The following is a 25,959-nucleotide window of genomic DNA, read 5'->3' on the forward strand; positions in this document are numbered from 1 at the left end:
GGGGAGATCCAAAATCTCAAACAAGAGATAAGGGCCGTCTCCCTGGACATACAGTATCTCGGGCATTGGACACAGTCCACCATGCTGAGCTGCTTGCCAAGTTGCTGCCTGTGGAATACAAGGCCACTTTCACACCTGACTTTCTTAATTCCTCCACTCACACAGTCAAACTGTTATCAATGGCACCCTCTCCTCCCCTCACCCGGTGGAGGATGGGGTGCCCTGAGGCCGTCTTGGGCTGAGTCTTGTTCCTCGTCAACATAAACGACCTCTCCAAAAACTCTATTCCTTTTTACAGATGACTACACATTGTGTGCAATATCCCCATCACAGGTAGATAGCAGCTGCATTACTCTCTGCTGAAATGAAATTGATTATAGGTGCTGGTCTTCATTCAATCCCTTTGTTGTTATGTCCCACTGTGACCCCATTTTTTTCACTGTCAGTACAAGGCCTTTCTACCCTTTTACCCCATCCTGGACTCAGAGGCCAAATCCACCTAATAGTTTCATCAAAGAGATCAATCACTCGTTTTTGAGATACATGGCACGACACGGCGTGCGCACACACATACAAATACTTCTGCCCAATGGGTGGGTGGGATCAGTAATCGAATAACAACTCAACTACCCAACTCTCTCAACGACTAAATTTGAGGTCAAAATCCTGACTATAATTCACGGACCGGTGTGTGTTTGTGTTGTCGCACTACTGTCTACTCACACTACTCCAATAGTTCTGGGCCAATTACATCCTGAGTTGCTACATCGGATCAGCATGACCACAAATACTGTATAGGGTTGTTTTTATCTTTGCCAGTGGTCTGGGGGGGGGGGGAGTAAGGGGTGGAAGGGGGATACAAATTCTCTACGTAAATGTGTACTGTGTAGCACTGCCACCAGGTGGGGGAGGGTATTACAAGTCTCCACAATTTACAATACAGCATTCCTGTCCCCACATTTTCCAATGCAGTGAGGTGTTTTGAATTAGACGTTTGAAGAAGGATTATAACATAACCAAGCTATTAGGGTTAGTGTCCCTAGTGTCCCAAACATAACCAATAAAATTTCCAACCCCCCACCCCCTGGCCACTCCAGTGGGAAGCAGGTGCTTCTAATAGTGGGAATCAGTTATTTATTGGCACATCTGAGACATTATCATTATCATAATGTTTTTGTTGCAGCTCTCAACAGCTAAAAATAACTTTAACATCTTATGTATGCAAACAAAATAGAAATGCATCAAATATTTCCCTCCCTGGATCCCACTCACCTCTACAGGGTGGGTACTGGGTCCAAACGTCTGAAATTTCAACATCCTCCGTCTGTATTTCCTTGTCCACATCGTCCTCATTTGACTGCACATACACCTGTGCAAAACACAGCAACAAAAATAATACGAGGTTGATAATGTGAACCATAACTTCAAACAATCGAAAGAACTCATTACAGTAGCTTCTAGAATAATCTTTAAGGGAACATCATTGGACAATTTATAGATATGAGATTTTAGCAAAACCTTGGCGAAAATGGTTTGGTCCAAATTTGTTCGCATTAGACAGCTTGAAGACAGAGAGGGCATGTCCAACATAAAATATTGAGCTTCTTTTCCAATAAAATTTCATTGCGCTTCTTTCCAGAAAATGAGAAGCTGTCACCAAAGTTATGTGAAAAGAGTCTGAGTTAATACACTGAAACAGTTGAGTTGAGGGAATTGAAACATATTCATGTGAGATATTCATCATTTTGCATGCAGCACTGATGGGAGTGCAGCTGTGTAATGCATGTGGTCTCCAGAAAGGTCTATTATCTGATGATGTGTACTTGGACATGGATAAGTTTGTCGGGTGTTATTAATTTGCAAGGGCCAAGGATATCAGCATTCTTTGTGCAGGGATGTGGTGTGCTATGAAATCGTCTTCTGCTTCTGCCTTGACTCCACATTTGACATGCATATTACAATTATTGAAAAGCTTTGGTTACATGTATTTACAGAGAACAATAAAAAAATATATAGATATATCAAACAAAACAAAGTGGATATATCATTTGTAGCTTCTATACTTCAAATGATATCCAGTATTGCATACAAACTTCATTGCATGAGAGCTGCTCAAACCATGAGGCATGCTGTTGGTAGACACAATAGATTTCATTATCATTTAATTTTACACTCTTAGTTCAAAAGTTGGAAAAAAAAATGAAAAGCTACACAGGGAGATTGTGGAGTCAAGGGGGAGGGGGAGAGCAGGGGTGGTCAGTTAAGAGACAAGAATGTTGTGAACAGACATGCAGATATGAGTGGAGAAGACTCACCACTTGCACCTGCTTAAAAGAAAAATATATAGGGGAGGCCTATGATTATATCCAGCACAACTCCCTCCCAGCATCCTAAACTACCTGCCTTCACAATGTATGAAAAGCAAATCTGTGGCAGCATATGTTTTGTGTAAACGTTACATATTTTAAAGCTGCAGTTTTATTCAGGTCAAGTACAATTGGAATGGGGATGCAACACCAATGTACCATGATAATCTTTTGTTGTACAAAAATAAAAGTACAGCATGTAAGAGATATGAGACACGAGTAGCTTACAACATGGTATTTTCACCAGCAAAAATCCATGTGGAGTCTTTGGAGTTGGGTGCTCATGTATTCTAAGTGGAGAGTATTTACTAGGTAAATGCCCTCTGACAACTGCCAAATGTGCAATGTTTTCAGTTGGTGACCTAACTTGGATTTAACAGAAAATATAGCTGGGCGACCATGCCGAGATGCGACCGCAGGAGTGGCGGCACATAATATAAAGACAGTGGCACACCACCACCTTGATGCCAATGCTCCAGGTGAAGCATGATTTGCCGAAAGAATGAATGAGATGCTGTTGCCATGCATCACCAAACCAAACAATGACTGGGTGACTATTTGGCTAAAGTGAGCTTTTGGCTCACTTCGATAATCTCGGTCCAGTGATGTTTGGTATTTCATTCGACCACCAAACTACTGCGATGTTTGTGGTGGGGGTGCGATATTCCCATAGATCAGATGGGAATGTGGAGAGTTGCATGGTGCGTGTGCGAGAAGATAACCATCTTGATGTACAAGTAAGGAAACGTTAGCTGAAGAATTGTATTGTTTGCATGTGCAACAACCAGGGGGTTGTGCATGGTAATAATTAGTTTGGGATTATGGTTAAGGAAATTGTGCGTGTAACCTCTACTGGGGGGGGGGTGCCTGGAGACTTAGCAAGAGAGAGAAAAGGGGGGGGGCGGAGATTGGATGGCTTCGAGAGCGAGGGGAGGCGGAGTTATAAAAACCTTCCAAGGGGGCTGAGAGCTGCGCGGGGAGAAGTAGGAGGAGCCTGATCAGGCAGTTGGAGGTATGGGGGGAACACGGCTGGTTGTTGGTGTGTGCGAGCCTGAGGGGAGTGTGTGAGGCGATCATGGTCTGAGGAGAACAGAGAACACGATGGGAAAAGGTTTAGAGGAGGTCGTCCTACCTGCCTGCCTCTGCCTGTGTCCATCGCTTGTCACCGGAGCCTGTGCGTCATCCTTCCCATCACCTCATCGTCCCTCACGATCATCCTGGCCATCGTCTGCTCACCTCGTCCATCGCCTGCTTGCCCCCGCTACCGCCAGAGCTGAGTCCCCTGGTTTTTGTTCCCTTTCCCCCATCTGTGACTGAGTCCGCAGTGAGGCGCCTTCATTTCTTTAGATTTATTTTACCTCATTGTACATAATTTTTTTTTTATCAATTTTGTGTCCCCTTTTGACCTCCACCACCAAAGGTGAAGGAAGTTATGTTTTCACCCCTTTCTGTCTGTTTGTTACTTGCAAAATTGAAGATTTTTCAAGTATATTGGTCAGTCAATTTTGTTATTCTGTCTGTTAGTCTGTTTGTAGCCTACAGGTCACAATTTCAAACCGATCTTCATGAAACTTCACCACATGGTATAGTTTGTCATAAGGAAGAAGTCTAATGTTTTTGACGTCAAAAGATCAACATAGGTCCAAGGTCAACAACTAAGGTGGTATTTCTAAAATCCTCAATTTTTATCCGATTAAACTGAAATTTGAAGAGAAGTTATATTTCAGGTCAATTAATTCAACCACCAAATATTTTTGACGTCAAATTTGTTTAATGGATTTTGCAAGTCTCTGCACAACTGACATATTCTTCTTGTTTGTTTGTTTGTCTATTTGTTTGTGTGCTGGATATCTCCAAAAGTTATTGACAGATCCGGATGAAATTTTGTGGACAGGTTGGGTGTGTCATAAGGACGAACTGATTAGATTTTGGTGAAGATCCGAATCTGCATCTGGATCTGAAAATTTAAGTGATTCTTCACCATTTAGAGATGGGGCTAAACCGATATATAACACATTATCTCAAAAAGTTGTGGACGGATTCGGACGAAACGTGGCGCCACGTTGTGTGTGTAACAAGGACAAATTGATTCGATCTTGATGAAGATCTGAATCCAAATCTGGATCCGAGAATTATTTAATTTTTAAAGTGATTCTTCACCACAGAGATAGGGCCAAAAACGATATACATGGCATATTTCAAAAATGTATTGGGCCCGATATGTTCTACTGGATCAGGCATTGCGTGGTGGAGGCATGCGCTCTACCGAGTGCACTTCTAGTTTTCCCAGTCTCGGCCCGCCGTCGTCTCCTCCGTTGTGATTACATCATCTCTGGTTCTTTTTATTGTGGTTTGGGAAATAAACCCATTGGTTTTAAAAAACCTTTAAGGTTTTCGTGCATCTCCTCACGACTCGTGTGTGCAGTGCGTTGTCCACCATTAATTCGGAACGTCTCCTCAGGAGTTAAACAGCTTGGGGCATTGCGGGATTTTACCCTCCCACCGCGACGAGCTCAACATTAGTTGAGCCGTCAATGCTAAAATACTTTTTCTTAGTCCCACAAATTTAGTCTGCAAGGCTATTGAAAAAGTTGTCTCAAAAAATTTAGTCCTCATTCTATGGAAGCAGGAAAAGGTGCATTTGGAGGTATCATTACCAGATGAACAATACGCCACACACGTGATAATTCTTTTTGTTGATGCATTTTTCCAGTGTCAGTTGCATTTTTCACGCAGGTATGTGATGTCACGTGGGAATTTAACTGACGGTTTCACAGGACAACAGATGTACGACATACGACAACCTGCGCTTCTCCCATAATTATTTGAAGCTTGTTTGTGTCTTTGCAAACAATATTGCTGCAAACATGGCTCCAATTGTTACTTACTCACAAAAGGTGAGATGTTTTGGGGGCAATTTGATAGCTCAATTGATCAAGTGCCCACCTATGACTAGTTTGTTTCTGTGTTGAAATCCTTGTGGGAGTGAATCTGACAGCTAAATTGCTTTGAATATGGTGCAATTCCTGATGGAATGTGCCATTCTTTTGAGGGGCCACCTTTGCAAGGTGGTTTTTACCACAAAGCATTACATCAATGACCTGTTGCTAAAGGTGCTGTCACACCTTGACGATTTAGCCAGCAATGGCAACGTATAAAAATGTATGTAAAACGTTGGCGTATGCTGAAATTTTGATGGGTTTTTTTTAAGTTTTGGTCGTATTCATAACGTGTTGGTCGTATGCCTAACATATTAGTAACGGGCACAGAACGTTTCATTGTCTTATAGATAACTTATACCAACGAATGCTTAGCCTGTTGTCGGCATTCACAACCTATGCCCAACGATAGTTTAACTTAGGCATAGCGCGCTGCACGTATCGCCGACGATCACGTGGCGTAGCCTGTTAAAAACCTGCTGCACGCCGATTTAAATCAAAACCGCCTAAAAATTGAAAGTGTCAACCACGCAGTCACACCTTGACGATTTAGCCAGCGTATGCCGGCCTATAAAAAATTTGCCAAACCAAGCTGGCACACGTCGAATACGTTATGGGTAAGTTATGTATACGTTAAAAGCACACTCAAAAACGATAAAGTACGCTGTCATATTTCGTGGTACGTCTCGTACGTCGTGAAATTTCAAGCATGCTGAAAATTTTACGACGTACTCGCCGTATGGCTCACACGTTCCGCTACGCTGGGAATAAGTTGCAGGCACGATATGCGATAGTTGACACACGTCGACACACGTTACTTGTAAGTTACTCATAAGTCGAAACACGTTGAGGTAATGTTTAGCGTACCCGAAACTTATTTTTTCCGTCAAGGCACATTTTTTTTTCCTCCTTGGCTCCGTGAAGGCACGTGACGAAATACGTGAAGTTGTTGTTGTTGTTTATTTTTTTATTTTTTTTGTCTATCACGAGTTTTAAAATATATTCGGACATTTGCTTTTAAGTTTCGACGTCGACGTGACAATATCCTCAAACAGAAATATTCTGAGGAGGAACTAAGAATAAGACATGAGCAAACTGAAGAGGCAATCGGACGTGACGTAACGGCACGTGACGAAATATCGGAAGTTATTGTTGTTTTTTGTTGTTTTTTTAAACGCTGCCAATACGCAACTATTCAGTAAGTTCTGTGGTCGTCCGGAAGACGTCAATCAAATACGTCTACATACGTCAATATGCGTTGGAGGAAAGTTACGCATAGGTTCAAAGCACGTTACTCATAGGTTAGAAATAAGTTTTGGGTAAGCTAAGCATTACCTCGACATGTTTCGACATGATTTACTTACAAGTAACGTGCCTCGACGTGTGTCAACGATCGCATAACGTGCCTACAACACGTTACTCATAGGTTATAAATAAGTTTCGGGTACGCTAATCATTACCTCGACGTGTTTCGACTTTGAGTAACTTACAAGTAACGTGTGTCGACATGCGTCAACGATCGCATAACGTGCCTACAACTTATGGCCAGCGTAGTGGAACGTGTGAGTCATACGCTGGCATACATCGTAAAATTTCAAGCATGCTAAAATTTGAGGACAACCGCAAAGTACAACGATGAAAGCCAGCGTACTACAACGTATGGCAGTGTTTTTCAGCGTGCTCTTAACGTATACAAAACTTACCCATAACGTATTCGACGTGTACCAGCGTTTTAGACAAATTTTTCATAAGTCGGCATACACTGGCTAAATCGTCAAGGTGTGACAGCGCCTTAAGCTTTGACAAGTGCAAAAAAGAAAAGGTATCGAGTGTGAAAAACAACCTAAGATGGACATGTGAGAAAATGAAGCGTTAAATGGACCAGGCATAAGTGGTCGTTTTGTTTAAATTGTGCAACTACATTAAAATGTACCTTCATTGAACGACTAAATCTATGATCCATTACTGACAAACCTTTAACGCCTGCTAATGCATTGGTGGAGTTTTCCATTGCTGGACTTGAGCTATCGATGCGGTTTTCTTTAGCTTCCATATCTTACTCATCCTCGGGGCAGTGCATGAAATGATAGTTTTCTTTTTTTTGCAGATTGGTAATGAGCAATTGCAGGCATTACCCATCACAAAATACATCACTAAACTGTTACTTGAAGTGATAGTTAATTGTGTCATGCTTCAAAACCACTTTTGACTGCATCAATGAAACAAGGACTTCGATGTGAGCATACAATGGTCCACCCAGGATGGTACAACTCCCGTCATGTGAGAGTTATCCTTGGCTTTCTCCATTAAACTTTTGAAGACCTCATAGCTTCTCTCAAGTTTTCACACACGCAGCGATTATTTTAAATAGAATGACCCACTGATCACTCAAATTTAAATCCATGCATTTGTTTGTTTTTCCTTTGGGGACATTCAAAGTTAGCTCTTCACACAAAGGCCACAAACTCTCATGGAGATGAAAAGTTGTGGAATTGTGTAACTCAATCGATGAGATCTTACGATGCAGACTATAGCAAATTATTTCATGTTGGTTGAAGAAAGTGCAAAACCAAAACGGTAATCACATTGACCATGTTGTGCAAGACAAATGAATCTCCAAGTAATATTGTTTATGTTTGAAGAATACATTGTTGCTCAATATATATATATTCATTCTTTTTGATTGGAATTGAAAAACGTCAATTTTTTAGGGTGCCACCCTGTGAAAATTCAAACATTGTAGGAGTCAATATGGACAGTGTAAGCAAAGCACCTTACCTGCTTTGTTCCAGAACGACCAAAAGCCAAGATGTAAGTGTCATAAGCACTTACTGGAGGCAAGTCTAAAAGCTCAAAGGAAACCAAATCCAATGTTAGAAGACCATACAGCTCCTCATTCCGCCGTCTGTGTGTGGATACAAAAAGCAAGCATTTTGAGGATTGAGTCTTCATGGTATAAAACTGGGAAAAAAGAAAAATACTGAGATGCATGTACAGTATAAAGGTGCATGTGTCAGACAAAGATACTGTTGCGGATTCGCGCCCGCCGGCGTGCTGACGGCCACGTAACTCGAATCGCGGCACGTCGCCCACCGGACGGACAATCCAGTCGTGACCCTCTCGGACTAACCCCGGGAACCAGTCACGGGTGGACCTTTCGGTCTCACCGCGATCGAGCCAATCAGCCCCCGCGTGGGATAGGGTTGCTCGCCAAATTCGACCTACCTAAGTACCCACGCGGAGGGTAGACCGGGCGATCGCACCTCGCCGCAGGTCGACTTCGGACACGGGCCACTTAAGCGACCCGTTCCGTACTATCAGAATAACCGAGCGGTGTTATCGTCGACCTCGACGGTTCGATTAATTATCGGGCGTATTCAGCCCACTACCAACCCTTCACGTGAAGCAAGATGGGGATTCAATAGAGGAAAAGACGAAGCGAAGCGGGAAACAGTTCAACACAAAGCACATTTATTCGCGGCACACGGGAGCACACATATACAATTCCACCAAATGCACACAGAAAAGACACAATGTAATTTACACAAAAAGCAAATGTAAAAGCGAAAACACAATGCAGAGCTAATACCGACTACCGAGCACACGGCAACACTTATACAATTCTACTTCACAGACGGCGCCGACAACACATACCCAAAACCAAGGAAAAGAATACCCTCAAGGATGAGGCGGGCCTGAGGCCGAGACCGGGTCGCGCCTACCCGTCTGGTGATGAGACGCGGAGCGGCGATGGCGCCTCAACTCCGCGGGCCTCGCGGACAGTGTCTGGTAGGGGGTGGGAAAGGGGCCCCCTTGGTCGCACTATCTCAGCGCGGGGGGAAACAGGAGGGGGTTGCTGATGCTCGGGGTATAGAGGATTTTTATTATCCCGCGACGAGCGTCTCCACCTCGGCCAGGTCGCGCTGTCGGCCTCCCAGGGGTGCAGCTCCCTGCACGACGCGAGCACCCCCTCGTCCGCCCTCGCCGCCTCTCCACAGCTCCGTCCCCTCCGTTCCGACTCCAACGCACACGACGACCAGCTCCTTCCACCGCCCGCGAAGTCTTGACTCTCTGTTTCCGACTCTCCTACTCTCCTACTCTCCGCCTCTGGACTCTCCTACTCTCCGCCTCTGGACTCCCTGGACTGACGAACACGGTCCTTTTATCAGCCCCGTAGCTTCGCCCTCTCATCTTTGACCCCCTCCCTTCGACCTTTCACCTCGCTCCCCATTGGCCCGAGAAAAAGTGGGCGTGAAGGCTTTTTGATCCATAAATTTGCATATATCGATCGCCCTTGGGCGGGCCACCCGCCCCTCGCTCACCGATTGGACGGCAAAAAGTGGGCGTGTGTCGTTTTTGATCCGTTTTTGAAGCACAAAATCCGTGATTTTGTACACGCTGTTCGGCGCGTGCCCTGCAAGAGTCCAACACCGGTACCCACAGCGGGGCAAGAACGGTGGCGATGCGACGGTTGCGAGGTGTGACGGGAAGGTCGTGGCGGTTGTGGTGAAGCGGCGTTGTGGTTGGTGGTTGATGTTGTGGTTGTGGTGGTAATCATGGCGGTTGGTCCAAAATAAAGATAGCAAAAGAAAAACGGCTATCCTGAAGAGTCGCAGCACGCATAAACCACATGTATTCCCACTAGACAACGGGTTTGGGCCTAACTACACATGTACTTACCGAGATACCTCACCTAAGGGACCTGAATGGTGGTTTGCGAATTTGGTAACCACAACACTACCCCCTCCCCTTTTTACAGACTCGTCCCGAGTCATCAAATTTTCGTGTGCCATCATGTGTAGTTTTCCCCTAGTACATTTTACCTACGGATCCCTGAGTGCGACATTCATGGTATTCGTGTCCCCCAAAATAAATAACCTGAGGGCTGCGTAACTATCTAAACAAACTCACTCACACGGACGACTTAAATAAAATTGCCGGCGCTAAGACATACATGCCGGGGGCGCACTCATATTTACAGTACATCTTAACCTTAACTTACAAATTTTACACTAAACCATGGCCCAGGATCATTGAACTCTGCAAAAGAAAAGCAGTTAGCAGGGAGCCAGGCTGCCCGCATGCAGTCTCTGGCTCAAAACAATGCAGGTGACAGGGAACGTGGCTGGCTGCTCACACGCAGTCCAAGGCCTTCCCTTTTGAACTGAACGCAGTGAACCACAACGGTGCATGGGCTGCACAAACGCAGTCTCCGTGCCAGCTCAAGTGGCACACGCAATGAGCACAACGAATGGATGCATGAACACAAACACGGTGCACGGGCCGCCACTGCAGGCCCGTGTTGTAGCTGCCAACGGGGCAGTTCTCGCAGCTTGCAAACTGTTGCTTTTACGATCCTGGCGCACATGGCAATGAACAGGGGGGGGGGCAAAGCAAAATTGAACGGGGCTGGTGAACATGGGCAGTGGGCATGGCATGGCAAAGGTGAGCAGGCAAACACAGCCCGCAGAAGAAGGCCGCTGCAGGCAAACATAGCGGGCAGATGAACTGGCCGGCACAGGCCTTGAAGAAAAACAGCCAGCAGATGAACTGGCCGGCACAGGCCTTGCAGAAAAACAGCCAGCCGGCAGACGATCCAGCCGGCACAGGCCTTGCAGCTAAGCAGCTGCAGATGAAGCTGGCCAGCCTTTGCCGTTCAGTGGAGGTTGGTGGAGGGAGTGCGGTGGTGCTGGCCACTTGGACCTACCTACCTGTCTCCCTCCCAACCTATCGCCTTTGCCTGTCACTGTACATACCCACTCCCTTAATTTGTCAAACCCCAATTTAGCCCCAACTTAATTTTTTTCTGTTGTTTTTATTTTTACTCCCCCACTATAAATCGTCCCCTAACCCCCTTTATCGTCCTTGTTCGGCTAACCTATCCTGTCACCTAGCCTACTCCCAACCCCTACGTTCCCATCCCGGAGGGGAACAAGGGAGAGCTAACGTCCTGTGTCGAGGCCCAACGAAGCCTCAGAATGGCCTCCCCAGAGTTCGGCGATCTATAACCAAAGTCGGTCCAGCGGCCCACAACGACAGCGAGGGGATGGATGGTGCGGAGGGGTACACTTCCTAATCTACCCTATCCATTTAACTGTTAAACTACCCCGGGGCTTTCAACAAGCGCCTCTCGCTTAAAGTATTGGTTCTAACAACCCAGATTCCCGTCGCCTGTGTTGGTGTCCTCACAATTTCGGGCCTCGCCCCCCAATTTTCTCTCCGTGCCCTCACACGGTCTCCTGGCTGGGACACGTGGCTCCCTTTGGCAGGCACGACCCTCTGCCGAATCTCCCGCTATGGCACCCCCGGGCACTACACTGCCTCCGAGCCTACCAGCTCCCTAACACCGGGGAGTGCCCCCCATGGCACCTCCCCTGAAACGCACACGTGGCAGGCCGGCCTCCCGGGCCCCTTTCCGAGGGTCACCCGTGCCCACAACACTGCCCACGCGGCTAATGGCGCTCCGGGCCCCCGCACCAAGCAGGCGCACCCGTGCCCACTACTCTATCCCGGCCCCCCATGGGCCCTTGGCCTACCACGGCCGACTAGCCTGGTGCCCGGGGTACCCACTCAGCGATACTCACCTTTCGCAGCCATGCTCCCAAGCCCGTCAACAGGGCTCCTGCACCCCTCCAAATGGGTCTCGAGCCTACTTTCCCACCAACAACAAAACGACCTCCATTTTTCAATTTGACTAACCCAGCTAACTCACTCTACACTGACCCCGGGGTCCCTTGGGCGGGAGTCACTCCTCCCCCCAATCACTCATCGCACCATGCATTCCCCATTCACTCCACACACACAGACCCGCTGGCCTCACTCACTCAACATGTACACGTACTCACCTCACAACCCACAACTCTTCAACACACTCACCGCTGAACTCTGCCATCCTTCTATCTACATCCCCTAACTAACTCGTGCTCCCACGTCGTCCCTTAAACTATAGCACGTTCCTTTTAACACTACGTAGCTAAGCTACGTCCCCACTACACATTCACAAGTCTGTCACTGTCTCCTAACTCATTTTATTTCCCAACCTAAATCTGGCTACAATCCCTCTAACTAATCCATTCCACGGGCCCCATGAGGACTTAACCCTGCCCCATGGAGCCGGTCTAGCTAAGCTAACCCTTCCCCCTAACTTGTTTCCATCCTGTGCCCCGGGTAAGGGGGTCTTTCACCCCTTGCCCAGGAATCCTGTGCACCCGAAAGTGAGGCTTGCTTTTCCTTTTTTTTTTCCATGCGCAGCACCTGCGCGGCAACTCGCGCACTTTGCACCTGCCCGTGACGTCATGCAGCTGCACGTGTTCCTCGTCCCTCCTTGGACGGTGCCATCCGGCAGAGATACCCCTCCTGCCGGATTCCAACCCCACGTGCAGCCATGACGTCACCGTGCGCAGAAAAAAAACAAGCCCCACGTCTCGAGGGGTTCCCCACGCGAACACATCTGCTTTGCCCGTTGGAGCTTAACACACACGATCGCGTGGAGAACCCGTCCGATCCAAATCCATTTACCTGCCTAAACTTTGTCCGTCCGCGGGATCGGCAAATCCACCGCGTGCGTTTCCGGACCGGGACTTCACTCTCGCAAGCGAGCACGTGGCGGTCTCGTGCGTTGCACAGCACGAACCGCGTGCTCACTGCTGGGCGAACCCGGCACGGTCCCCGAAACAACTACAGCCGCTACTCGGCTTTCGTTCCTCCCATGTCGCCGTCGTCGCCATTCGACCCACTCATACCTGCGTGTTACGACGCACACAGTCCACTCCATCACATTCACACCGGGAGACGCGGCTGCGTGCTCCCGCATGCCAACCGACATCTCCCTCACATACCGCTCTCTCACACACACGGTCTCCCTTGCACACAGCGACCTTGCACACGGCCGTTCACTCACGCATGCGGGGGCACTCACCCGCGGTGCCTCATCCACACACCGTGCCCCACTCATACACGCGGGGGCACTCAACCGCGGTTCCTCACTCACACTCCGTGCCTCATCCACACACGCGGGGGAACTCACCCGCGGTGCCTCATCCACACACGGCGTGCTGGGAAGCACGTACTCCGGCACCATCGCCACCATACCACTCACACACGGGGTCGCTTCCACACACGGGGACGCACTCACACCTTGCACCACACACACAGGGACAACCACACTGGGGATTCGTGTCCCCACAAGGGTCTCCGGGGCCTCTATACCCCCCAAGCTTTCCGTGCACCTGTCCACAGCACTCCTCCCCTCAACCTCGCAAAGCACGACCGAACTCACCTGGTCGTGACTCGCCTCAAGGGGGCAGACTCCCTCCCCTCGTTCCTGGAGGAGGCCCTCCAGGTGCTCGCACTGGGTCCCTACACGCTCCGCGAGCTCACCCCCATTGTCCTCCACTACCTCCGTGTGTGTGCGCGTCACTTACCCCGTCTTCATCGTGTTTATTGGTCTTTGCTTCTTTCTGGCGTCTTTCCCTTATCTTTATGTAGGTCAACCTTGCTTTCTCTTTAAGTCGCTCCCGTCCTTCCCTGTTTTTCACTCCTTGCTCTTTCACGATCTCCGCGTACCTCATCCTTGCTCTCCGTATTAATTGTTCTTTTCTCTCCCTCGCAATTACTTTCACCTCGTCTCTTGTCTCCCGAATTACTTTTTCCTTACCCGCCTCCACCGCGGGCCTGTCAGCCGTTGCACCCCCTTCCAGCTCGTTTGCTCCCACACGTGGAGTCGCCATTTTAAGTTCCCTGCTCACGGCCTTCATGCCCGCCTGCAGGCATCGGCCCATGTTCTGCGTCTCACCCCGTAGTTCTTTCATTTCTTTTTTCATTTGCTTGCCCATGCTTTTCATTTCGTTTATAAATTCATTTGCGTTTGCATCCATTTTCGCTGTCATTGCCGCCAGCATGGCGAATAGCTGGGCCATGTCGGGTGCGCTTGGGTGAGCCGTTTCGGCAAGGGTCGGCGGGTTTTGGTGGAGAGGGGAGGGGGAGGTGTCATACACCGCGGCCGCTGCCGCTCCTATTTCGGGCTCTGGGTTCAGTTGGGCGAGTCCGTGTTCCTGCACAATCAACATTTCCTGCTCGGGGATTCCATCCTGGACCATGGATTCTACACATTCTACATCCATTTCTAATACCCCCGGCTCCCGCTCGCCTTGAGACGCCATCTTGCTTCTCTTGAAGGGTTAATTTGCTCGCTCGTAATTTGGAGGGAATCGGGGGTCGCTTCTCTCACCCCTGGACCGATTCCCGTGAATTTCGCTGGAGACAGGAGAGCCTGTTGTCCCGCTCTCCAATACCAGTGCCGCGAGGAGGGCGATGAATTTGTATCGCACGACCTGACACCAGTGTTGCGGTATTCGCGCCCGCCGGCGTGCTGACGGCCACGTAACTCGAATCGCGGCACGTCGCCCACCGGACAGACAATCCAGTCGTGACCCTCTCGGACTAACGCCGGGAACCAGTCACGGGTGGACCTTTCGGTCTCACCGCGATCGAGCCAATCAGCCCCCGCGTGGGATAGGGTTGCTCGCCAAATTCGACCTACCTAAGTACCCACGCGGAGGGTAGACCGGGCGATCGCACCTCGCCGCAGGTCGACTTCGGACACGGGCCACTTAAGCGACCCGTTCCGTACTATCAGAATAACCGAGCGGTGTTATCGTCGACCTCGACGGTTCGATTAATTATCGGGCGTATTCAGCCCACTACCAACCCTTTACGTGAAGCAAGATGAGGATTCAATGAAGGAAACGACGAGGCGAAGCGGGAAACAGTTCGACACAAAGCACATTTATTCGCGGCACACGGGAGCACACATATACAATTCCACCAAATGCACACAGAAAAGACACAATGTAATTTACACAAAAAGCAAATGTAAAAGCGAAAACACAATGCAGAGCTAATACCGACTACCGAGCACACGGCAACACTTATACAATTCTACTTCACAGACGGCGCCGACAACACATACCCAAAACCAAGGAAAAGAATACCCTCAAGGATGAGGCGGGCCTGAGGCCGAGACCGGGTCGCGCCTACCCGTCTGGTGATGAGACGCGGAGCGGCGATGGCGCCTCAACTCCGCGGGCCTCGCGGACAGTGTCTGGTAGGGGGTGGGAAAGGGGCCCCCTTGGTCGCACTATCTCAGCGCGGGGGGAAACAGGAGGGGGTTGCTGATGCTCGGGGTATAGAGGATTTTTATTATCCCGCGACGAGCGTCTCCACCTCGGCCAGGTCGCGCTGTCGGCCTCCCAGGGGTGCAGCTCCCTGCACGACGCGAGCACCCCCTCGTCCGCCCTCGCCGCCTCTCCACAGCTCCGTCCCCTCCGTTCCGACTCCAACGCACACGACGACCAGCTCCTTCCACCGCCCGCGAAGTCTTGACTCTCTGTTTCCGACTCTCCTACTCTCCTACTCTCCGCCTCTGGACTCTCCTACTCTCCGCCTCTGGACTCCCTGGACTGACGAACACGGTCCTTTTATCAGCCCCGTAGCTTCGCCCTCTCATCTTTGACCCCCTCCCTTCGACCTTTCACCTCGCTCCCCATTGGCCCGAGAAAAAGTGGGCGTGAAGGCTTTTTGATCCATAAATTTGCATATATCGATCGCCCTGGGGGCGGGGCCAATTCGCCCCTCGCTCACCGATTGGACGGCAAAAAGTGGGCGTGTGTCGTTTTTGATCCGTTTTTGAAGCACAAAATCCGTGATTTTGTACACGCTGTTCGGCGCGCGCCCTGCACGAGTCCAACACCGGTACCCACAGCGGGGCAACAACGGTGGCGATGCGACGGTTGCGAGGTGTGACGGGAAGGTCGTGGCGGTTGTGGTGAAGCGGCGTTGTGGTTGGTGGTTGATGTTGTGGTTGTGGTGGTAATCATGGCGGTTGGTCCAAAATAAAGATAGCAAAAGAAAAACGGCTATCCTGAAGAGTCGCAGCACGCATAAACGACATGTATTCCCACTAGACAACGGGTTTGGGCCTAACTACACATGTACTTACCGAGATACCTCACCTAAGGGACCTGAATGGTGGTTTGCGAATTTGGTAACCACAACAATATGTACAAATCCATTATAAGCAGGTCCATAGTATGGGGTGGGGGAGGGGGGGTTTGGTGGAAGTGAAACTCAAATTCAGCTGAAAAGTTTTGCAGGTAAAGGATACAAAGGCGACACAAGTATTGATCCTTTATTCAACATTTAGGCCTGGGCCTGAGATGTTTTATGATGTCGCAAACAGAACTTGCTTGTGTAGTGAGGAGGTTAAATGGGGCATGTAGTTATTAAGTTGATAAGTGTGAAGATAAAGTTGAAGAAAACCACTTCCTGCTCAATATTGTTACTAACCCTAACCTGAGTAGACAAATGATCGGTAGATTCTTAATTACTACGGAGAAACTATTTGCAGCTGGCATTCCTAATGGCAGGATAAAAGAGCCAAACAGCTATCTTTGAGTTGGGATGGATGATTCAGAGGTATTCTTTCAGCTACCTTTGACAACATTCATTACTATTTTGTTGAAGACTCAATGGCATGTTATGCACCCCTGAAACCCAGCAATGACAGTATGCAGCAATATCACTGACCTGTCCTACAAAAAATATACTCTGGTCCAAACCATGGAATACAATAGTTATTCCCATCAAGTGACATGCCATCACACAAACCCTCTGCAAGAATCGTCTGCCCAATCTTTCCATCTCATTGTGTGACCGACTGTGAGCAGAGGCCCAGTCTCTGAAGCTTAGAAGTGTCACATCTTCCACGACCTCACTTGGTTTCGCCACATCTCCAGACTGCTCTCCTCGACCAGGTAAGGGACGTGTATTCTTTGTCATGCTAAGTTCTTCATCGACATTACACAACAATCCATCAGGTGTAAGGCATTCATCTGAAGCATGACAGAATATAGCTCACCGTTGTTGATAGAGGCTCCAACATCCCATGTATCCCTCCTTGAAGCTCTGGAATTCAAAGCCATGATGATTATTTGTATCGCAAGCCTATTTGTCCATGGTAGGTAGGTTTGAAAGATGGTTTACCTTTCACAGTTTCAGCTGTCTTTCTTTACCTGCCTTCATAATCCCGTCCTGCTTCAACCCCTCAGCCAGCCTATTCTATCAATACAAGGTAGATACAAACTCCAGTGATTTATCAGCAAGTTCAAACCTTCAAGTTAAAAAATCCATGAAGAAAATTCACAAAATTATATTTTATACTGAGTCTTTTCACAATTTAAACCCATGAACTGAACAATCACTCTTGTGTTATTTTTCTTCCAATACGTTCTGCAATGGATTAATGAATCAATCTTTGGATTTGCAAACACATTCTTTGGCAAATACATGTGATTCTGCCTATTGCGGGGGTTGCTATGACAAAGTACCTGAAATGAGATGGCTGCCCCGTTCCAACTCGCCTTTCATTTTCCACTGTTGTGAAGTTGAACAATGGACAGTGGATACATTTTTCCTCCCCAACTCCTGCACAGGAACATGCACTGTTAGTCTGTGCATACTTTGTGGTGGTAACTCAAACTTTCTGGTTGGAGAAAAATGTCAAAAATATACAAATTGTGCACGAGAACATTCATAGATCCAACACATTGCAAAACTACAACAAAAAAATAAATAAAAATACTACCAACAAAACTACCAAAAAACCTCACAAAACTACCAAACTACCAAAAATAGTCACAAGCGATCAGATGCCAACGTAAAACTACACTGTCACTCTTCGGCATCAACCGATATGTCTCCACCCACAATATTACATCATTATACATATTTGTTCCAAGTTTGATTTAAATCCCTTCAACTGTTCTCAAGCCTGATGTTGGCTTGGTGGTTAGGATGGCGGCTTGGGATCCTAGGGTTCTGAGTTCAAGCCCCGTTGGCCGCCGAATTAAAATACACCAGGAGGTTGACTCAGCCTATCATCCTTCCGAGTTTGGCAAAATGAGTACCAGTGTACTGGTAAGTGGGACACTGCATCAGCGGCATAGCCGCGTCCCAACCAATGACGCAAACCAGCAGCCACAGGCTGCACTCGATAGAGAACTGTTCTCAAGTATCACATTTTCACCTGAAATTACCTCTGACCTTTGACCTCTTGATGCCAAAATCGAATCAGTTTATCATTACCAGATCATCGTAGATATTTATACCAAGTTTGACTTTGATCCCTTTAGCTGTTCTTAAGTTATCGCGGTAACGAAAAACCTATCACAGACTTACAGACGGACAACCCAAAAACACAATGCCTCTGTTGCCTTCATCAGCGGAGGCATAAAAATAGATGCCAAATTTTTCTCACATTTAACTCGTAGAGGGAGCTGAGGTGGGGGAAATCTAGGATTAGACATCTCAGAAGCAAACACTCTACTGAGCTATATTGTTACCCCTCCGTCTACAACAGCGACTCAAGAGGTCTCTCAACCCAAGCAAAAGCAGCTCAACTCTGCTTTGAGTTCTTAACAGTCCGGCATATTCAAGCCAATAAGTTATAAGGAATAATGAGGAAATTAGAGGCAGGGGAAAGACACTGGACCCATCGTGCCTGCAAGTACTTGTGGCCTTAAATTTTGTTCGCTTATAATCAACTCCACCAATATTTGCATGGCTATTACAAGAGTCTCAACATGAACATAAACAGAAGCATCAGTATCAGAGAAAATTGTAGTTGGGAGAGACCCCAATTGCTGATAAATATGAGAACCACAAAGCATAAAATGCAAAAGCACAACCAACTAAGAGTTTTTGCCAAAAGACAAAGACTTCACAATTCCAGTTTCAGCCATAGTGGCCTTTGTCAAAAAAAGAACACTGGTCATGTCAAAGAGGAACTGCTCAGATCCTAAATGTCTTCCCAGAGGTTGTGGAACGACACAAACCGACCTTAGACTTCTCGACCAAAGCACCATTTATCATCGCCTCTGCAGGTCATTCTGTGGGTGTAACATTGCATTGAATCTTTGCTTTTTGGCAAAACACAAATCTCAAGTTTGTTGTACAATACTTTTGTGTTTTTCACCCTGTGGTTCTTACAATAAAGCAAACCCTCAGATATTGCATTTCAAATATTGCAGGTTTCGACCAATCGCGGGCAACCTATTGTATTACGATTACATTATTGTGGAATTTAATTTTGACCAATCACGGTTTTTGAGCTGAGATGGGTCATCATTTGCATCCCGTGCATGCACGGTTGTTTTCCATTACGAGCCTTGTGTTGTTTCTCATGCACCATTTTTAATGATGCCAAACGTAAAGCGATGGACAAAGTTCGTTGTACCAAAAGGCAGAAAAAGGTTTAATATGGCATTGGGCGAAAAGACTGAGTCATTGGATCGGTTGGCTCGAGGTGAAAATGCGGCATCTGTGGGCAGCCATTACAGGGTCAATGATTGAAGGTAAAACCTCGACTCCCAAACCTCAGTCCCAATCCTTCATTTGCCAACTCCGTATTCGAACCTTATTCCCAAATCCTTCTTTTCCGACACCCGTACTCGAACCCCCAATCACAAACACACATTTTCAACCATAGCTTATGAAACAAATCGAGGCAAAGGGATTTATGCCGGAGCAGGTTTTTAACATCGATGAGACAGGATTATTCTGGAAGAGTATGCCATACCTTGTACCTTTGTTTCCATGCAGGAAAAATCGGGGTTCAAGGTAAGGTGGTTAAGGATCGTGTCACTTCTCCATTGTAGCGATGCTGCAGGCGACTTGTTCGTGAAGCTAATGTTGCTTTTCTGTTTGCTGAATTGCCTTCCCCGCTCACCTTTTCCCCGCTCACCGCTTCACCCTCTGACAGCATCATCCCAAGCTGTCTTGTGATTTCTATTTGCGGCAGAGTACAGCGCGAGTAACATTCTTACCCTTATCCACATCGCTGTTTTGAAATAAATTTAAAGGTAAAACTGTTGTTTTTGTTTTATTTACACTGTAATTATTACCTTCGCAAACTTCGTTTGACGAAGGTATTGTATTGACCCCTGTGTATTTATTTATTGGTAAATATGTGTGCGGACAACATTGCGCAAAAACTGCTGGACCGATTTGCATGAAATTTTCAGAGATGATGTGCAGTTACTCAAGGACGCCAGGCGAAGCTTTTGGGAGCGATCGGATCAAAGGTCAAGGTCAAGGTCACAAAAAGGTCAAAATCGGTTTTTTGCGATTAAAGTGTCAATTTTGTTCCGATTTACATCAAATTAAGCCCCAAATGTTCAGTATTCAAATCCCGATCCACTGATATAGCGTATGGTATAGTATTTGCAACCCGTTAGTCTGTGGAAGTCAAAGGTCAAGGGGTCACCAAAATGGAGTTTTTGATTGGGAAGCGTTGTGGACAACATTACACAAAAACTACTTCGCAGATTGTCATGAAATTTTGTGGATGTGTTTGGCATCACGAGAGGACAAATCGATTAGATTTTGGGAGCGATCGGATCAAAGGTTAAGGTCAAGGTCACAAAAAGGTCAAAATCGTTTTTTCACGATTAAATTGTCAATTTTGTTTTGATTTACAGCAAATTAACTCTAAAATGTTCAAAATTAAATTCCCCATCCTCTAATATGATACATGGTATAGTACTTTTGTCACCCAAGGCAGCGGTTGGGGGTCAAAGGTCAAGGGGGTCACACAAATTCACATTTATATCGGAAAGCGTTGTGGACAACTTAACGCAAAAAAAAAAAAACACAGAGAGGCTTTAATTGTTTTGGATTTGTTTGGCATCATGAAAGGACAAATCCATTAGATTTTGGGAGCGATCAGATCAAAGGTCAAGGTCACAAAAAGGTCAACATCGTTTTTTCATGATGAAAACGGTTAATATGTTTCCGATTTACATCAAATTAACTCCAAATTGTTCAGTGTCCAATTCCCCATCTTCTGAAATGACACAAGGTATAGTACTATTGTCACCCGAGGTAGTGGTTGTGGGTCAAAGGTCATGGGGGTCACGAAATGCATATTTGTATTGAGATGCGTTGTGGACAACTTAATACAAAGGTAACTAGTGGCTGCGGCGAAGGTATGCACTCTATGAGTGCCCGTTCTAGTTTTACATGTTTATTTCAATGTATATATATATATATATATATATATATATATATATATATATATATATATATATATATATATATATATATATATATATATATATATATATATATATATATATATATATATATATATATACACAGGGTGGCCTGAAAGTTACTTTACCCCTTCCCAGTGAAGCGTTGTTCTTGAACTCTTTTAAAATACAGATTTTATTGTACAGTACTTACAATAATTAATTTGTCATTGTATCTGTATGTGCTCCATCATTCTCCTGAGTCAGTGTTTCCGCATACCATAGCGGGCGAGGGGCGAGGGCAGAGGGGAAGGGAAGGAAGGAAGTGAGAGAAATTTATCAGGGGTAAAGTAACTTTCGGGCTAATATATATATATATATATATATATATATATATATATATATATATATATATATATATATATATATATATATATATATATATATATATATATATATATATATATATATATATATATATATATATATATATATATATATATATACACACACACACACACACAGTGGGGAGAACAAGTATTTGATACACTGCCGATTTTGCAGGTTTTCCCACTTACAAAGCACGTAGAGGTCTGTAATTTTTATCAGAGGTACACTTCAACTGTGAAAGACGGAATCTAAAACAAAAATTCTGAAAATCGCATTGTATGATTTTTAAATAATTAATTTTCATTTTATTGCATGAAATAAGTATTTGATCACCTACCAAGCAGTAAGAATTCCAGCTCTCACAGACCTGTTAGTTTTGTCTTTAAGAAGCCCTCCCATTCTCCACTCATTTCCTGTATTAACTGCACCAGTTTGAACTCGTTATCTGCATAAAAGACAGCTGTCCGCACTCAATCAATCAGCCTCTAACCTCACCACAATGGGCAAGACCAGAGAGCTGTCTGAGGACATCAGGGACAAAATTGTAGACTTGCACAAGGCTGGGATGGGCTACAGGACAATAGGCAAGCAGCTTGGTGAGAAGGCAACAACTGTTGGCGCAATTATTAGAAAATGGAAGAAGTTCAAGATAACAGTCACACTCCCTCAGTCTGGGGCTCCATGCAAGATCACACCTCGTGGAGCCTCAATGATCATGAGAGGTGAGGGATCAGCCCAGAACTACATGGCAGGACCTGGTCAATGACCTGAAGAGAGCTGGGACCACAGCATCAAAGAAAACCATAATTAACACACTACGCCGTCATGGATTAAAATCCTGCAGCGCACGCAAGGTCCCTCTGCTCAAGCCAGCGCATGTCCAGGCCCGTCTGAAGTTTGCCAATGACCATCTGGATGATCCAGAGGAGGAATGGGAAAAGGTCATGTGGTCTGATGAGACCAAAATAGAGCTTTTTGGTTTAAACTCCACTCGCCGTGTTTGGAGGAAGAAGAAGGATGAGTACAACACCAAGAACACCATCCCAACCGTGAAGCATGGTGGTGGAAACATCATTCTTTGGGGATGCTTTTCTGCAAAGGGGACAGGACGACTGCACCGTATTGAGGGGAGGATGGATGGGGCCATGTATCGCGAGATCTTGGCCAACAACCTCCTTCCCTCAACAAGAGCATTGAAGATGGGGCGTGGCTGGGTCTTCCAGCATGACAACGACCCGAAACACACAGCCAGGGCAACTAAGGAGTGGCTCCAGAAGAAGCATCTCAAGGTCCTGGAGTGGCCGAGCCAGTCTCCAGACCTGAACGCAATGGAAAATCTTTGGGGGGAGCTGAAAGTCTGTGTTGCCCAGCGACAGCCCCAAAACCTGAAGGATATGGAGAAGATCTGTATGGAAGAGTGGGCCAAAATCCCTGCTGCAGTCTGTGCAAACCTGGTTAAGAACTACAGGAAACGTCTGATCTCTGTAATTGCAAACAAATGTTTCTGTACCAAATATTAAGTTCTGTTTTTCTGATGTATCAAATACTTATTTCATGCAATAAAATGCAAATTAATTATTTAATAATCATACAATGTGATTTTCAGGATTTTTGTTTAAGATTCCATCTTTCACAGTTGAAGTGGACCTATGATGAAAACTACAGACCTCTACGTGCTTTGTAAGTGGGAAAACCTGCAAAATGGGCAGTGTATATATATATATATATATATATATATATATATATATATATATATATATATATATATATATATATCTTCCACGATCGTCTCATATAATGCATGAAATCGCTCCAAACTCCGAACTTGAAAACTATAGTACTTACAAAAGCGATGTACGTAACGATTCGTCGTAATAATGAACAGGCATTCGAATTAATGCATCAAATGGTGTCGCTCAATGAGGCTGGTTTCCTGAAATAAACTGCAGAAATTCCGCCATTTTGCCTGCTCGTCTGTGCACGTGTCACGTGGTACATTGATTGGTTCGAGGTCCGCGCAAAAAAATTATTTTTTTTAACGTCCGTTTTGTTGTTGTCTTTTTTAACTAGATTTGGTTTAATTCCCCGAAGAGCACCTCGTGAAACCTCCGAAAATATAGACACAGATCTTGCAGATGCTATTGATAGGCAGTCCCTTTGGGGCACAGGGTGCGAGGTCTGCAGTGAATGCATTCAATCATACAACTCAATGAAGCTGGTTAATTTTGTTCCGTTCCTCAATTTTTGTTTACTCATTATAATTCTGCAAACAGTAGAAAAAGATAAGTTTAATGCTTTGGAAATTTCACATTTTCTTGTGTATGTATGGAGGAGGGAACATAGCCTTGCTTACTTAAAGTAAATAGGTGTATCAGCTTAGTTATAAGACTCGTGATTTCTTTAAATTATCAGATTTCATAACAGATTTGGACACTTATTTAGTCAGCACGATATCCGATCCTCAAAACCGAGATAATATTTCGATGATATACAGTACTTTAATTAGTTCGTAGTAAATCGTGAAAATCGTCTCATAATGCATGAAATCGCTCCAACCTCCTAATTTGAAAACTTATTGTACTTACAAAAGCGATGTACACGATTCGTAGCTATGATGAAGAGGCATTGAATATGAGTGAGAAAAGTGAAAAATAAACTATCGTCAAGAAATCGTTGTGGCCTGTTCCGAGTCGAGACATGGTTGAGCAGGCCATAGATATATATATATATATATATATATATATATATATATATATATATATATATATATATATATATATATATATCTTCTTCTTCTTTCGGCTGCTCCCGTTAGGGGTCGCCACAGCGGATCATCTGTATGATCCGCATAGTGATTTGGCACATGTTTTACGCCGGATGCCCTTTCTGACGCAACCCTGGTCGCCTCTTACGACACAGGGATATGGAACACCTATTTTAACCAGGGTATACACCGGCCCAGTACACTGGTACTCACTTCGCCGACCTCGGAAGGATGACAGGCTGAGTCAACCCCCTGGTGTATTAATTCAGTGGCCCAACGGGGCTTGAACTCAGGACCTTTTGGATCCCAAGCCGCTGCCCTTACCACTGCGCCAACACCAGGCTATATATATATATATATATATATATATATATATATATATATATATATATATATATATATATATATATATATATATATATATATATATATATATATATATATATATATATTGTTACGGATTCGCGCCCGCCGGCGTGCTGACGGCCACGTAACTCGAATCGCAGCACGTCGCCCACCGGATGGACAATCGAGTCGTGACCCTCTCGGACTAACGCCGGGAACCAGTCACGGGTGGACCTTTCAGTCTCACCGCGATCGAGCCAATCGGCCCCCGCGTGGGATAGGGTTGCTCGCCAAATTCGACCTACCTAAGTACCCACACGGAGGGTAGACCGGGCGATCGCACCTCGCCGCAGGTCGACTTCGGACACGGGCCACTTAAGTGACCCGTTCCGTACTATCGGGATAACCGAGCGGTGTTATCGTCGGCCTCGACGGTTCGATTAATTATCGGGCGTATTCAGCCCACTACCAACCCTTTACGTGAAGCAAGATGAGGATTCAATGAAAGAAATGACGAAGCGAAGCGGGAAACAGTTCAACACAAAGCACATTTATTCGCGATGAACGGAAAGCACACATATTCAATTCCACCAAAAGCACATAGAAAAGGAAAAGAAACACAATGCAATTTTACACAAAAAGCAAATGCGACAATGCAGATCTAATACCGATTACGCGAGCACACGACAACACTTATACAATTTTACTTCACAGACGGCGCCGACAACACACACCCAAAACCAAGGAAAAGAACACCCTCAAGGATGAGGCGGGCCTGAGGCCGAGACCGGGTCGGGCCTACCCGTCTGGTGATGAGACGCGGAGCGGCGATGGTGCCTCAACTCCGCGGGCCTCGCCGACAGTGTCTGGTAGGGGGTGGGAAAAGGGGCCCCCTTGGTCGCACTATCTCAGCGCGGGGGGGAAACAGGAGGGGGTTGCTGATGCTCGGGGTATAGAGGATTGTTACTCTGCCTCGAGTCACGCGACGAGCGTCTCCACCTCGACCAGGTCGCGCCGTCGGCCTCCCTGGTGTTCAGCTCCCGGCACGACGCGAGCACCCCCTCGTC

General features: G+C 46.2%; 1 protein-coding gene across 5 annotated transcripts in view; it reads right to left on the reverse strand.

The window, feature by feature from the left end:
• Positions 1–25,959, reverse strand: part of DYNC2I1 (dynein 2 intermediate chain 1) — a 245,518-nt gene that overhangs the window by 147,304 nt on the left and 72,255 nt on the right. For all 5 annotated transcript variants that reach the window (XM_085873300.1, XM_085873299.1, XM_085873302.1 and 2 more), the window contains exons 6-8: positions 17,692–17,788; positions 8,084–8,210; positions 1,273–1,369 (exon numbers count right to left, since the gene is read on the reverse strand). In XM_085873300.1, the coding sequence (XP_085729426.1) occupies positions 1,273–1,369; positions 8,084–8,210; positions 17,692–17,788 (321 nt within the window). The remainder of the gene's footprint in view (positions 1–1,272; positions 1,370–8,083; positions 8,211–17,691; positions 17,789–25,959) is intronic.

Source organism: Eptatretus burgeri, chromosome 3 (assembly GCF_056783735.1).
Source record: "Eptatretus burgeri isolate ZD-2024b chromosome 3, Ebu_testis_v1, whole genome shotgun sequence".
NCBI classification, from domain to species: domain Eukaryota; kingdom Metazoa; phylum Chordata; class Myxini; order Myxiniformes; family Myxinidae; genus Eptatretus; species Eptatretus burgeri.